Source organism: Taudactylus pleione, unplaced genomic scaffold, assembly GCF_031769625.1.
Source record: "Taudactylus pleione unplaced genomic scaffold, aTauple2 ptg000040l, whole genome shotgun sequence".
Taxonomy (NCBI): Eukaryota; Metazoa; Chordata; class Amphibia; order Anura; family Myobatrachidae; genus Taudactylus; species Taudactylus pleione.
The window spans coordinates 8,274,459-8,286,787 of record NW_028284442.1 but is presented as its reverse complement, the minus strand read 5'-3'; the positions used below and the strand labels follow the sequence as shown (position 1 = coordinate 8,286,787).

At 42.2% G+C, this 12,329-nt stretch overlaps 1 protein-coding gene across 1 annotated transcript in view; it reads left to right on the top strand.

The window, feature by feature from the left end:
• Nucleotides 1–11,417, top strand: part of LOC148538345 (uncharacterized) — a 231,790-nt gene extending 220,373 nt beyond the window's left edge. Inside the window, exons 24-26 of the mRNA XM_088454387.1 lie at nt 3,543–3,706; nt 8,883–8,999; nt 11,344–11,417. Coding sequence (XP_088310513.1) covers nt 3,543–3,706; nt 8,883–8,999; nt 11,344–11,417 — 355 coding nt within the window. The remainder of the gene's footprint in view (nt 1–3,542; nt 3,707–8,882; nt 9,000–11,343) is intronic.
• The last annotated feature ends 912 nt before the right edge of the window (nt 11,418–12,329 follow it).

The window sequence follows — 12,329 nt, the reverse complement described above, 5'->3', positions numbered from 1 at the left end:
AGGGGGGTGTTGGAGAGGCAGCCGGTCGGCGCATGCGCGGGGTACTAGTCACTGTATTTTTTTGGGATGTCTGCAGACATATCTGTTCATTGGCTGTGCAGCACAGCCAATGCGATATGTCTGTGAAAGACGTTGTTCAGACATATCGTCTGTACACACTGGCCGACGGGGGCACAATATATTGGCCGATCAATTGATCGGCCAATATATCGACCAGTGTGTACCCAGCTTAAGACTCCATTTGGAGATAAAGCCATTAAAAACCAAAACAAATAAACCGATATGCCACATACTTTAATTACTGGAATATACTGCACATGCATAAAGCATGCCTGTATAATTTCAACTGAATGTATACAGTATAGGTAAAAAATAACCAGGTTCCCCTGCACTCAGCTGCCAGCAACCAAAAACTAACTTATTATTACTACCAGTTATTTATATAGCGCACACATATTCCGCAGCGCTTTACAGAGAATATCTTACCATTCACATCTGTCCCTGCCCCAGTGGAGCTTACAATCTATTTTCCCCCACACACACACACACTAATTTTGTGGCCAGACAATTAGCTTACCATTATATTTTTACGAGTGTGAGAGGAGATCAGAGTACCCGGAGGAAAGCCATGCAAGCAAACATTCCTCTAATAATTATTACTGCAATTATAAGTTCCATGGGCGCTAAGAGGGCGGGGGGAGGTGGTACTAATTACTTGCTAGAGGGGCCTGGCGCCGCCCCCCATTCCCCTCCCACTTATCTCACAGCAGCCCAGCACACGTTGCTGCGTGCTGGGCTGCAGCGTCAGACTCCTATGTCTGTGGGGGATCATACTGATCGCTCCCCCCCCCTCGGGTTTGCGCCAGGCTGAGGGGCTCACAGCTCCTCCTCCCCCCGGCGCAGCTCTTGATGCCCCTGATTATGACATCAGAAGTATAGTTGCATAAATTTGCAAATACATGTGTAAGCCATCCACCAATTTCTGGGTAATGCCGCAATAGTGGGTCACAAATATACATTATACTTATACAGTAATAGCAAATCTTACTAGGAGACACCACAAACCTCCATATACCGAAGGTAAATCTGTGCGTAGGAGGCCCATACACACCAGGAGGAAGCTGCAGACATCTCCTGAGAATCTCCCCAAATATGGTTCTTATTGCTGGCTGGACACTGAGTTTTCTTTAATTTTTTGGTTGTGAGCCCGCTCCCTTTTGCACATTTGACTATACAAACTTGTCTATTTACATTTCTATACATTATGGGCCTTACTAAGAGTCATTCTAAAACTTAGGGCCTAATTCAGAGATGTACGTAACAAATGTTTATGCACATCTCCAATTATTTATATCTGCGCATGTTCAAAGTGCCCTAAACGCTGCAGCATGATTGACAAGCTGCTGGGAGGCAGGCCCTTAATAGTAATTTGAGATTTTAAAAAAAAAGAAAAAAAGTTGCATCTGTGACCTGTTCAGACAGTCACATCTGCAAACTGGAGCAGCGACTTTCTCACTTTGTCGCACCTGGCTGAGGTGACACGAATGTGACTGAAGCTGTGGCTTCACTGACCATTTAAAAAAGGAAATCTATTGAAGTTATTTGTAGCTAATAAGTACCCAAGTGGCGGCTGCATGTGAATTGCTCTGCAAAGCAGATGACAATATCTATCCGATACAGATGTTTCCTCATACACTATTGCTGCAGCTGCGCCAAACAGCCCTTCTCGTCACGCCAAGTCCTGTGCGGCTGGGCTTGCACTGTGCATTTTTTATTTTTTTTTGCTTCTTTTTCACCTGAAAATGCATCTTCATCACAATGCAATGTGACAAAACCACTTCATGAGACTGCACTGATCTGTATACAAAGTGCTTCAATGCAGAGGCTACATCTTTTTTCCAAGCCACGTTCCGTTGTCCCTCATATACAAACTCCGTCGTACACAGTCATACAAGGGTCGCATATCAAATTAATCAGTTCAGTCTTTTGAAGTGGTTTGTTGCATCACATTGTAACTAAGATGCATTTTCGGGTGAAAAATATGACACACCACTTGGTTCGGCTCACTCGCGCCAGGTGTCTCGCACTACATGTCGTATTGTGACTAAGGGGTTAATTTACTAAGATTCGTGTTTTGTCAGTGTTGAAACATGAGTAGGAACAATCATACACGGGAGGTTTTTTTAATAAATTAAATTCAGGAATTTACCAAGCTCCCATGTTTCACGAGATCGTGTTTTCCGAAGGTGTATGTGATCGTTCCTACCCGTGTTTCCTGCCTGTGTTTTCCTAGCCCAACACTCCCAAACAAGCAGCCTGCACATATGAGATACTTGCAGGCTGCTTGTGTGTATTAATGTTTAAATAAAGGGTTAATTTAAGAAAAACAATTGTGGGGTTCCCACCCCCCAAAAGCATAACCAGTCCCGGTCTCCAGGAGCCAGTCCTGCTTCTAAGAAACATATGGTGGACCCCCAAAAGCATAACCAGCCCCAGGCCCTGTGTTTTTCCCCGTATTTTTAAAACAGACTGGCTCAAACACTGGACTCAACTAGTCAGAGTGTAATGCCACATCCAGGGAACCCTTTCACCAGGTCAGCCTAGCTACAGCTTTAACACCCCAAACTAGTCAGCCCAGGCTAGGGAGCCCAGTGGATGTGGAGACCCCCCCCCTCCAATAAAGGGGTCCCCCCTATCCTGAGCACCTCAGGCCTCGGCTGAAGTCTTGGACTCTTACCTGCACCCCTTGTCGGTAGGTGTAGGGATAATAGTGATAATATTTAATATATACAATTGTGTTTTTACAGAGAAACTAGAGGTGCCAGTGTGCCTGCCCTCTGGCACTTGTGAAACTACAAGTGCCTGCAGACGGGCCGGCACCGGTACCCCCACTGATAGTACACAAACACCGTGTTTATATGTTTTCCCAGAGTTTGAATATATGCTCTCCCTTACTCCAAAAACATACCGACTTTTGCCAAAAAAAAAAAAGAACTGTGTCCATGTTACAGAGAATGTGACTTGTAAGCATCACTGTGGCAGGGACTGATGCGAATGACTGAAATATTCCCTGTATGTGTGTGCTGTAGAAAGAACTCGTAATAAATAAAAAAATCAATCTCCACTAAAACAGATTGAATAAATAGGCTCCATAGTTCTGTAACCAGAACAGGTAATAAGGGCAGTTTATGCTGCCAACTGCTTTAACTCTCGGGCTATGCTGTTGCAGCTGTATTGGTTTATTTTGCTTGTCAACCACACATAAAATATACAGTATTGTGAGAGAGAGAGGTTTGGACTATATAATCAGATTGCAAAATGCCTGGCCAGTATATTCAAGAATGTTGCTGACATTACATGGTGAGGATATAAATAAATAGGTAATATCTAAATGAGACAAGTCTACCTTTTCATCATTTACACTTAATGTTTTATATATTTGCAAGAGATTGTAATTGCGCTTGTGATATATACTTATCTTAACCTTATTGATCCTGGAATATTACGGAATTAAAAGTAATGTGATTTCTGTTCATTAACAGTGCTTTACATTTAGCTGCTCGCCACATTGAAAATTATGACATTATGAAATTGCTGCTGTCAAGCGGTGCTGAAGTGGACACACGAAATAATGACTGCATCACGCCGCTGTTTAATGCTGTCCATGCATCAAACTTCCACGGAGCAAGACTTTTGATTGACTATGGTATGGTACAAACAGTTTATGAAACGGCTATATTTACAATATAGGCATGCAGATTATAGGCCTGATTCAGAGTTATACATCGAGCGTATTTGGACACAGCATTGATGCTAAAATATAGTGATGCCGCAGGAGGCATCTTGTTTAAATAGATGCCTCCTGCCGGCTTCTATGATCCACTGCTGTGTTTGAGGACGCAGTCATCGGATTTCTTGCATGAACTTCGGCCATCTGAGTCACCCTCAGGTTACTGGCCCCATCACCGTCCCCAAATGGCATGCTACATTTTATGCTGTGTACACACTGGGCGATATGTCGCCCATTCAATTGAACAGCCGATATACTTTGCGAGTATGTCGTTGCTCACGGCATGTTGTTCACGGACATATTGCGTCAGCTGTGCAGCACAGCCGATGGCCGATATATATATGCGCATATATGCACATCTGGAAGTGTATAAGGATGGTCCTCTGACCGCCCGCACACTTGCTACAGGGACTGATGCAACAGCTGGGCAGGCAAATTCAAATGCCCCCCAGCTGTGACGCCAGACATGTCGAGCAGCCGATCGGTAAGTGTGTATACTTACCTGATTCGGCCACTCGGTCGGCGTGATGGCCAGTTGGCCGTCAAGTCAACCTAGTGTGTACCCAGCTTTAGGGGACACTGCGAACGATGTCGCAGACACTGATTGGCACATGCACAGTACAGATCCTGCGTATGAACGGATTGGCCACCATCGGAGTTGTACGCAAACCATTAGGTTTGCACACAACTCTGAATCAGACCCTATGCGCAGCATTTCAAATGAGACAATATCATGCAAATGTGTATTGAGTATGTGGTAATCGGATAACTTGTTACAGGACTGATGGAACAGGCTTTGATGCTAGATCAGTTTGGAGCAACATTTTATTTTTAAGGCTACTCTCAATTAGTCCTTGGTCTCACAAGGGGATTGTACATTATTTTTGCAGAAAAGCAAAACACTGATCAGGACCAGTTGCAGGTGCACTAAAAGGGTTTGTTTAACATAAGGACACATGAATGCAGGTGAAGACCTTGCAGGCTGCAGAATATGAACACAAATTCAGGGTACAGTTCATTGCAGGCAAGCAGAATAGCAAAACCTTAAATACAAACTGGGTCAGAAGCAGGCAGCAGGTGAATATAGTCTAAAGCTGGCCCCACACACAGCGATATTTTACCCGATCTGGCCGATTCCGACACATTGGAACGACAGATCGTGTAAAATATGGCTAAATTGAGAGTAAATCGTGAGTCCCCACTCACGATACGATGTGCGTCCCAGCTGGTCGCACATCGCATCGTCAGATCTGCTGCGCAGTAGGGCAGATCTGACAATCTGGGACACACTGCACTGGGAAAAAAAAATAAATTAAGATGCAAGATAGATCTTAATTCAGATTGGATGCTTTTTACTCCAAATCGTGTGTAGGACTGCCGGGGGAGAGTTCAGGGGAAATCGCACACAACGTGGGATTGTGTGCAGATAACTATGTATGTGGGCACCCTAAGTTTCTGGCACAGAACAGGGACCGGTTGCAAATAGACAAGTTTAGTATACAGAGGGCAGAGACAGCAGACAAAGTAATCCATATTACTGAAAGGATCTGTGGCAGGCTGGAGAAGGCAAAGTCTAAACATGCACAGGACCATCAGAAGACCACAAGTCCAGCACAGGAAACATTAATGACCCAGCAAAGAATGCTGGGATTCGGCAGATTAAATAGGCAGGTGTCAGGTGTTGTCCATGCTGGTAATGAATGAATAATCACTTGACACCCGGCCACAGAACAAAGTCAGAAGTGGTGGGGTGGAGGATAGAAAATGGGACAAACCACTAAAAATAAGAGTGGGTGTTGAAAAGAAAATAGGACATAATCGATTAAAGCTTTAAAAGTGATACAGCCCATTGCCAAATCTATAATACTTGCCTTTGTGTGAGTCTTACAGCAACTTGAATTTGCCTCAGGGCTGTCCACTAGCTGATTGTGGAGTCACCTGTGAAGCTCATAGATGGTTTCTTCATTGATATTGCATTTATTATATGTTTTGTGGGTGTAAAATTGTTAATGATTTTTTTTTGTTTAAGTCCACATATGAGAAAAAAGATTATACTTGTTGTGTTAAAGAGCGATTTTGATTTAAATCTAATGTAAGAATGAATGTGCTTTTTTAAAACAAAGGTTAAATACCTATTCTTGTGCTTATCTTGTTGGGTGTATCTGGATGTAATGTACTGAAGGCAGTGTGTATACAGTATATGTCCAAGTGTGCAGAAGACCCTCTGAGTTGAACCACATACTTTGATATGTTCACCCCCACAGCTTTCTAAAGGTGGGTACACATGAGACGATATGTCGCCCCTATCCGGCGGATTTGGCAATAGATGATCCACATTGGCAAATGTGTACCCACTATGGATGACCATGCACGCTCCCGCAGGTCATCCATTGGGGTCGTTCTATCTGCATGTAGGGCTGACAGAACGACTCAGCTGCCGATGCCAGGCAGGTGAATAGAGCCGGTGCCCGACATATCAGGTTGTCGGGCATCAGATCCTGTAATGTGTACCGGAAGCACGATATGTCAGCCCATCGGGCGCCGCATTGCTGGGTACACACATTGCTAAGTGTGTACCCAGCTTTAGTGGTTCTCAGTAGTTATGTGCACTCTAGGCAGAGAAACTATTTTACATAGGCCAAGTTGGAAGTAAAATGGGTATATGTTTCTCTAAAAAAGTGTGCACAGAAAAAATGTGCATATCTGTATGCAGAATTATACGCATCTAAAGATGCAGCTGCCTTTACGTGCATGCCTGGTTTACTACTTATCATCATACAGAAGTGACCACATACACCTTTGCTCAAATTGCACCAAATAGTCCCGTTTGATGTATCACAGACTTTGGGACTTAGCCACGCCAAGCATCTTTTTCTTTCTATGTGCGTTTTATTGCAGCGCTAATACAAAGGTACACTGACTACTCGTACTGACATTACTCCTACGTGAAACTAAATTTCAAATCTGGGTTAAAAAATACAATAAGAGCGCCACGCCATACCCCCTGACACGTATTCTGTTTAATCTGCAGCTTTATACACATTTTCAACCAATTCCTTTCTGACAAAAGTACTAATCTAGTGTCCCTGGTACACTGCGTGTCTTTGTTTGTGGCTATGGTGCAATAAGAAATTTAGTAAAAAGTACACCTCACTACCCAGAGAGCCTAAGTCGTGCCAAGCGCCTTGCACCATATAACACAAAAGTGTTAGGCAAATGAGGACACTTTAGTAAGTGCGCATTTGCACCTCCTTATACTAGAAGCAAAAGATGTGCCTTCTAACAGCCTGCATAGCCCACAGTTGTGTTGTCACACAGTCACTGAACTCTGCCTATGCAAGAATGGCCCTGTTACCGCTCTGTCCAGCAGCTTTGGTTGTCAGTGTAAATGAGATAAGAATGTATATTACTCTGCATCGCCTGTACTTGCATGCACGCATTTCCAGAGCATGAGGAGTGCAGATCCACACAAGATATGCTCCGCAAACAGGTGTAGGTTTACATTTGTACAAGCTCCATAGTGTACAAGGTGATATGCAAACTTGCAAAGACACCATTGGTCACTGGTTTCCCTTAAGACTTAAGCTGGGTACACACGTAAAGATTTTCTGTCCAACCATCCCACTAGTTGGTTGGTTGGAATGACAATCTGGTAACGTATGGGAGTAACTGATCAGCAATTTGCTCCTAAATGCCAGAAAACAGGTGAAAATGGTCGGTCAGACAAGTTTGTTAAATGTTTGATCTAAACAATTTGTTTAAACAACAGTATTTGTCCATTTTCTGGCGTTTGAGAGCAAATTGCTGATTGTCATTTGCTTTCATACCTTACCAGATTTTCATTCCAACCAATCAACTAGTTGGCAGAAAATCTTTACGTGTTTATGCAGCGTAAGGGGGATATTTATCAAATATTGGAGACTGATAAAGTGTAGAGAGATTAAGCACCAACTGACAGCTTCTGTCATTTTACAGGCTGTGCTTTAAAAATGTATCATTACAAAACGTGCTAAACCTCCAAAAACTGCAGTTTCATGAGGTTGACAGCAATATATATGGATCTCCATACTTATTAACAAGGTCCACAGCACATATTGGGAATATTCTATGGGGCAGCGATGTGCTTATATGCATCAAGCTCTGGAAAGCATAACTTTCTGGACTTTGAGCCTGATAGGCAATGTTACCTATAGATGGCATTGCCTATAGAAGCCTATGAGTTTCTTTTCGTAAGATCCTCTGGGGAGAGTTCGAAGGATCCCTCCCCATCGCCCGCAGCTTGTGCATACGCTGGGTGAGGGCCACACAATGGCAATAGGAATCCCTCATGTATCACAATCTAAATGCAATACATGGTACATCCCGCCCTCAATGATTCTACTTAACAAATTAGCAAATTCAATAACAACAAGGCACAAAACATTTAACAAGTATCTTCTTTAGTAGCTAAACATAAGTCAGCCTTTGAGGCTTTAGTTTTATATATTTTGCAAAGTGGTGCATCTATAGGTAGTGATCGTATCATTTTAGTATAGCGTTTTATGTTCCTGTAGCTTCATTTTGTTTATAATACAATTCATTTGCATAACACAGAAGGTGCAGAATAAACTAAAGCAGCCAAATTAGGTTTGTTTTTATTACAGTAATAATGTGTACTTGGGTATATGCAATGAGGTGTTTTTAATTAGATACATTATTACTTTGCAATTTCTATTTATAGTAGCACAGATTTGTGTTTGACTTGCTGTTTGTATTATCTATTAGAAAAAAAATCAAGGCCTTTCCTAAAATAATATTTAAATTGTATGCAGAGGGACTGTTAGCTTGTTATAAAATGCTATTTTAGCAGCAAGAACATAATGTTTAAGTATCCTCCATAGATTAGAAATTACTTGGCACATTTATGTACATGTGAATACTCAAACACTCATTAAACACAGATTGCACAATACATATGCCACAGTCTGGTTTTCTCCTGCTAAATATACAGCCAGAATGCTAATTATCACTGTTAAACATACACAAATGAACTTCAAGTTTGCATTCAATGCCTCCCTATGTCATATTTGCATGATTATGTGCTTTTGCTTAGGAGCAAATTTAAAGCATCAGGATAATGGCGGTCTTACTGCTTTTGACCACATCAAGAGCGTTGATGACTGGATTGCATGTGGAATTTTCAGTGATGAAATTAATGAATTGCTAAGGGGTAAGATGGCACTTTAATCAGTTTTAATTAGCAGTATTAATTGTAACATAATTTCTAATCATTATTATTACTATTAAAAGAAAATAAGCATGAGTGGTGCAGCTTAATAAATCCAGTAATTTGTATTGAGGACACTTGAAAAAATTGTGATGGTGATTTGCAATGAAACATGTTCGAAAATCGATATAGTTTGGCTTTAATAAATCATGTGGTTTGTAACCTGCCCCCCTATACAAATAGCTGACTGAAATAAAGCAGAGGGGGAGTTTATCAAGCACAGTATTACCCCTTTTCCACCTAAATTCCGGGTCTGACCCGGAGTTGGAACAAAGTTCCTATCCGGATCAGACCCGGAGTTTTGCCGGCGCCGACTTGGGAAATTCCCGAGTCAGCGCCGCTCACACCGCAGTCGGGTCTGCATAGACCCGGCTTTTGCGGAGTGAAAGTGGTCGCTTGGAGATGACGTAATCTCCAAGCGTCACTGAAGCCGGACCAATCGGTCGGCTAGCAGCACACTCCAGGTCATCGTGACCCGGAATGCGCTGTTCTCACAGCAGGGTTTCACGGGCTACGTCCGTGTTAAACCCTGCTAGTTACCTGGGTTGGATTGCCAGGTCACTCGACCCGGCGATCCAACTCTCTCCCCTTTTACACCAGGGAGCTGCCTGGGTTAACCCTTCAAAAACCCGGGTTTTAGCTCCGATGTAAAAGGGGTATATAAGGCAGAGGTTCCCAAACAGTCTTCAAGGTACCAGAACAATTGAGGTTTTAGAGAGATCCATGGTTGAGCACAAATGGTTAAATCAAATTGGCTGAGGTACTAATTAGGTCACAAGTGGTCAAGCATGGATATTCTTAAAACCTGGACTGTTAGGGTGCCTTGAGGACCCAATTTGGGAACCTCTGGGATTACCATAGAATTTTTACCTGGCGAGATCAGGGAGGATGCTAGTAATAAAGGCTCTGAGAAATATTGTAGTTGGAATGAGTACAGTATAAGTAAGCAGGATACTTTAAGAGATATGGAAGCAGGGAATGACCAATAAGTGGTGCTGGTGCACTTGGACTTCACTGCAAGCTTGCCAACTAAATCATTTAGTCAGCTCACCATAGCTCAGTGGTTCTCAAACTCTGTCCTCAGGACCCCACACAGTTCATGTTTTCCAGGTCACCTAACAGGTGTATTCATTACTCAGTTACACATTTTAAAAGATCCACAGGTGGCTAATTATTTCACTTGCAATTCTGTGAGGAGACTTGGAAAACATGCACTTTTTGGGGTCCTGAGGACAGAGTTTGAGAACCTGTGCCATAGCTTAACACATGGACAACGAAACTAATGCTGCATACACACACAACGATTTAGTTAATGAACGATTTTAGAAAAAGATTTTCTCCCTTGAAAAAATGAACTAAAATAGTTTACTAAAGTTGTTCATTTACTATGTTCATTTAAATGTAATGAACAATTTTTTAGAACTACAAACTATTTTTGCATATTCCCTTACTGAAAATCGTTGAGTTGACAAGTCTGACTGAACTACAAACGTGAACGCGCATGAACGAAAATCGTTCATCGTTTGACTCAGAAAGTGAACGATTTTTACAAACGATTAACGTTAAACGATAATCGTTCAAAAAATCTTTGTGTGTGTATGCACCTTAAGACATTGCCATTCTGTGCTCACATCCTAGCAATTTTTGGAATCTTCCATAGCAACAGCTCTTATTTTCTCTATTAGCATTTATAAACAAATAAAATAAATTGGCATCACAGCTATATTAATAAGTCTGTAAGCATGCTGAAAGATAAAAGGGTCAGTGTCTTACCATGTACAGTATACCTCCAAAACAGGTGTGTACTGTGCGTGTTTTAGCTACAGAATTCCTTAAAGCTGGGCATTCACTGTGAGATATATGGCCTGTAAGACCGACAGACAGTTTTTCTGGCTACCTGACACCCTGCAGATATCACGGGCATACACTGTGCGATATCAGTGTATTGGCCCCGATATCTGCGCCCTGCCCCTGTGGAGGAGACATTTCCCTGTTCCTTCCCTGTGAAGGAACAGGGGAAATGTCTGTCAGTCGGCCGCGGATGGACATGCACTGCACTATGCGGCCGACGTTTAACTTAAAAATATCACATCGGACGATTGATATTTTATCATTGGTCGGCTGCACACACAGTACAATAATCAAAATGACCCGCCAAGATCGGGGTAATCGCCCCGATAATTGTATGGTGTATGCCTGCATTAGACTGGGAACTGTTGGGGAGATCTGCAAAAATAAAATTCTACTTCTAAAACATGGCAATATTAATGGCACCTGTGTTTTTCAGCTTATGACCTGCAACAGTCCATTCACCTGGTGAGACGGGTTGCTGAACAAATAAGGATGGAGAGAACTACTTAGCAGCAGTATATTTGTTATTAAGAAACTATGTTCCAGCATGAATATGTCATATAAGATTGGAGAAAGTAAAAATGAGAACTTTATTAATAACATTCTCCAAAGGGATATTATGTTTTATAACCTCAGTGACACCATGTAACATATGGCATGGTGCCATAAAGAACCCGCTATCTACAGTAAGCTACAAGTAACTATCAGTGGCTAGTAAAATCACTCTTTGCCATTTTATTTTCTTAATTATGAAATCAAGTGAATGTATTTGACAGTTCTTATCACTGATCACAGGAAACAGTAAGGTAAAATAAATAAACAGACAATAATTCTTTACATAGCTATTCACGCTTTTGCTATCACTATCCTACACCTAGATAAGCCACGCTGTCTTCAGAGGTCACACAATTAATTGAATGGAGTACATATACTGTATGTGTATAATTAAAGTGCAAATGATTTCTTAATAAATACACCTGTTTGTGAGATGTCCTATAGTTCATCAGTCAGGGAGAGAAAATAAGAATATTTTAATGACTTTAAATATCCCACTGGGCAGAGCCAAATTAAGACCTCATGGTCTTGCTATTGGTGTGGGCCCCCCAGATGGTCATGCTACTAGTTGGCAATATGCAGCAGTGGGCAGCTCTGTGACCGTCCAGATTAACCTATTTGCAAATGAAGGGCTGGGGCTGAAGTCCCATGAGCACCATTGTTCGCTACAGTAGGTGTCAAGGAGCATGTGCTGAGCTCATCCAATCAGAACTTAGAACTAGCTCCTCTGACTCCTATACTGAGCCAGTGTCTCTGAGGCTAACCCCCCTTCCCTACTCATAGCTGACCCCATCCCAGGGCCAGATTAAAGCTTTGGGGTACCCGGGTCACTTAAGATGGAGGGGACATTAAGTTTATAATAAGAAG